General features: G+C 38.1%; 1 protein-coding gene across 1 annotated transcript; it reads left to right on the top strand.

Annotated features, from left to right (window-relative positions):
• Positions 1 to 2,284: 2,284 nt before the first annotated feature.
• On the top strand, positions 2,285 to 3,722 carry CHRM2 (cholinergic receptor muscarinic 2). The gene has a single exon (XM_071549756.1). The coding sequence runs from the start codon at positions 2,285 to 2,287 to the stop codon at positions 3,677 to 3,679; it is 1,395 nt and encodes a 464-aa protein (XP_071405857.1). The 3' UTR covers positions 3,680 to 3,722.
• Positions 3,723 to 4,027: the final 305 nt, after the last annotated feature.

The following is a 4,027-nucleotide window of genomic DNA, read 5'->3' as shown; positions in this document are numbered from 1 at the left end:
CAGCTGCAGTGTTGTTTTTTTTTTTTTTTAAATTGATATATTTCTATACATTATTTTGCCTTTTCATTAAAATGCATTCTGTTAAGGGCGTTCATAGACAAATCTGCTTGGGAGAAATTCTTAGCTTGTCTCAAAAATTGATATCTGACACATCTAACAGGATAACCAGCTGCTCAGCTGTGAAGCTTTTGGGAGAAAAATACACTATGAACTGCTGAAATGACAGTCCTATATATTAAAGGTGTCCTCTCTATTTTTTTTTTGCACAGAGTATAAATTCTGCTACATTTCATTCAGCCTATTTTTACTGTACAAAGCACATATTAACTAAAGCATTTCTCTTCCCTGTTTTTTTCTCTTGACCCTGATTTCAAGGATTTCAGGGATAGACCTATGTATAGATAGCAGGAAAAAAAGTCTGCATGGCCTTATGTTCCTCTCTTTATCCATGTAATCATTTGAATATGAAATTGCAAACAAATCTTAACTGTTTTTGAAAGCAAAGGCAAATGCATGAGTCCCACCTTCTGCCAGTTGTATTTCTTTAAGTATAAATTACAAGTTTACAGACAGAAAACCTTTACCCTGGTATAGCATTTTGCCTTTTCCACAAAGACAGACTTGCTTATTTTTCTGAGAGGTCAGAAGGGTGTTTGCTGCTGTGCTGACATTTTGAGTCATATTCTTTCTTCTGCATCTGAAAAAAATCCTGAAAAAGGCATTGTTCTGAAATGATAGTAAAAGTGTTTGGCTCCTTTTGAGATATATGCAGTCCATCCATATGTCTGTGCTTCAGCAGATTAGTCAGAGGGACCAGGGGAGCATTCGTTATACGCTGGTGTATAGAGGAGCTAAACTTAAAGGAATTTTTTTGTTTTCCTTAGATTGCACCATCATGTTTAGAAGCTCTTTCTTTAAAAAGTGATGCCCCTTGGTTGGGGCAAAAAGAAGAATATTGTAATTAGAAAAACCTTGACTTCTCTGTCACATCTGGCCTTCATGCCTCAATAATCCCTGAGCACAGCTCATAAATAATGAGCATTCAGAGGTGGGCTGTACAATTCCAGTGCATTTTATTGACTTCCAGGAGATGCAAAAAAGGATAGTACATATCCTGAAGGCAAAAGCATGCTCTACTTTCTTAGTCTTCTATTAAATGTATATTACTAGTAGTTTAATTACTATTTATTGAGTACTGCTGGTAAGTTATACAGGGCACAAAAAGAATTGCAGTGTATAAAGAGAACTGATTTTTATCTTTTTCTTCATTTGTCATTACCCTGCAATCCATTTTAGACCTTTTGTTGTAGCTTTATGTGATACAGATTAAAAATATTGGGTTTGAAAAATATTGAGAAAAGTAAAAGCAAGCAAGCACCAAGAGATAATCTTGTCATGTTTAAAAAAAGCCAAACAATCAACAATGCCTTTTCTGGGTACAAATGCTCCAAAGTATGTTAAAACAACTTTAATCTCACTGAAATTAAAAAAAAAATAAAAAAAAAAAAAGAAAAAATAATTAAAAGTGTATACCTCTAAGTAGATAGCCAGATGCTCAACTGAGGTGAGTTTACTTATTCTGTTGTCTTCAACAGGTTCACCTTTTTTTGTTTATTGACAGACTAATTATTTTGATCCAGAGTCAAAATCCTTGTAGGTGTTGAACAAAATAAGGAATTGCAGGGTAAGAAAATTAGGGGAAGACATGATATAAACTTTTCTGTTCCATAAATCTCACAGAAGCATACCCGGGTGGAACATGAGGGAAAGATAGAAACAGCAGTCACCTTCGTGTGACCTGGCTCCCTGTAAATCACATCATTACTCTGGGTTATAGGAATGTCATACCCTCAGATTCTGACTTTTTTTATTTGGAATAGGGTTCAAAATTAACAATATGAACTATTTTACTCTTAAGAAAGAAAACAATATCCAAATTCAGTTCCAAAATTTTCAAGTCAAAATTAGTTTTAAAATTAACAAAGAGAAAATATCAACTGAAAACTTAAAAATGTAGATATGGATTCAATTGTGTGTCTTTCTCACATTTAGTGGCAGACTATTATTATGTGATTCTTAAATGATATTATATATTGTAATTGTTTTCATTAGCCAAAGTTGACTGGCTTTTCTGAATACATCTTCTATCTTTAAACTCTTTCCAAATAGTTTTTCTGGGATCCATTTCTTAAAGGCAAAGAGACTGATTTTCTGGTGGTAACTGCTTTCTTTTCTTTTTCTACAGGCTTAAGTGGTAACTGGGTGTCTTGTTAGCAGAACAGAAATGAATAACTCTACGTACATAAACGCTTCCACTAGAAATGTTATGGGTTTGGAGAGCTCCTTCAAAACTGTTGAGGTGGTCTTCATCGTCCTGGTAACAGGGTCTCTCAGTCTAGTCACCATAATTGGGAACATCCTGGTCATGGTGTCAATCAAAGTCAACAGGCACCTACAGACTGTGAACAACTACTTCCTGTTCAGCTTGGCCTTCGCCGACTTGATCATCGGCATTTTTTCAATGAATCTTTACACCCTCTACACTGTGATAGGCTATTGGCCCTTAGGACCTGTGGTGTGTGACCTCTGGCTGGCTCTCGACTATGTGGTCAGCAATGCCTCTGTAATGAACCTTCTCATTATCAGCTTTGACAGATACTTTTGCGTCACCAAGCCTCTGACATATCCTGCGAAGCGGACCACTAAGATGGCAGGGGTGATGATTGCAGTTGCCTGGGTGCTGTCCTTCATCCTGTGGGCCCCTGCAATTCTCTTCTGGCAGTTCATCGTGGGAGGAAGGACTGTCCCAGATGGGAATTGCTATGTCCAATTCTTTTCCAACCCTGCTGTCACTTGTTGCACTGCCGTTGCAGCCTTCTATTTGCCTGTTATCATCATGAGCGTCCTTTACTGGCAAATCTCTCGAGCCAGTAAGAGTAGGATGAAGAAAGGGAAAAAGGAAGCTGCCCAAAACCAAGATACAGTTTCCCCAACCCTTGTCCAAGGTAAAATAGTGAAACCAAACAATAACAACATCCCGACCAGAGGAGATAGGTTGGAGCACAGCAAAATTCAAAATGGAAAAACCAACGAAGAGATTGTGACTGATAACAGTGTTCAAGTGGAGAAGGAGAGCTCCAATGACTCCACCTCTCTCAGTGTGGGCACTTCCACCTTAAAAGATGACGCTACCAAAGATGCCAGACAGACTCCTGACTCCCAAGACCATCTCAAAAAGGAGAACTCCAAGCTGACCTGCATCAGGATAGTCACCAAGTCCCAAACAGGTGACTGCATTGCCCCTACCAACACCACCGTGGAGATTGTAGGCACAAATGGGGAGGAGAAGCAGAATAGTGTAGCTCAGAAAATCATCAAGATGACAAAGCAGCCAGCCAGAAAGAAATCACCCCCTTCTAGAGAGAAAAAAGTGACAAGGACTATTTTAGCCATCCTCCTGGCCTTCATCATCACCTGGGCCCCCTACAATGTGATAGTGCTCATCAACAGCTTCTGCAAATCCTGCATCCCTGCCACTGTATGGACCATAAGTTACTGGCTCTGTTACATCAACAGCACCATCAACCCTGCTTGTTATGCACTCTGCAATGCTACTTTCAAGAAGACCTTTAAGCACCTTCTTATGTGTCATTACAAGAATATAGGAGCTACAAGATAAAAATAATAAAAATAATTATGGGAAGGGTGAAGTTTCAAATTATACTAAAAGAACACGATGTTATAGCACTTTATGCGCTCTATAAAATGTGCAATCCAGGATGTTTGTGGAAATATTAATGATGGGCATCAGCTGTACCCCTGAAAACTACACTTTAACACATGTTTTGAACAATTGGAAAAAAATCTTTAGGACATGGGGATATTTGAGAAATTGTTCAACAATGTGGACTGGAGGCACAGTTCCTTACTTTCTGAGATTATTCTGCAGAAGGGCTTTTGAGTCTACAATTTTCAATCATTCTGTGTAAAATACTTGTTCTTTTTTCTTTCTTTTTTTTTCTTCCTG

Source organism: Pithys albifrons, chromosome 3, assembly GCF_047495875.1.
Source record: "Pithys albifrons albifrons isolate INPA30051 chromosome 3, PitAlb_v1, whole genome shotgun sequence".
Classification (NCBI taxonomy): Eukaryota; Metazoa; Chordata; class Aves; order Passeriformes; family Thamnophilidae; genus Pithys; species Pithys albifrons.
Note: the sequence above shows the minus strand (reverse complement) of the source record. Positions and strands in the feature narration are given on the sequence as shown.

Excerpts from the sequence above, each read along its gene's own strand:
- CHRM2 (XM_071549756.1), top strand. The coding sequence starts at position 2,285 with ATGAATAACTCTACGTACATAAACGCTTCCACTAGAAATGTTATGGGT.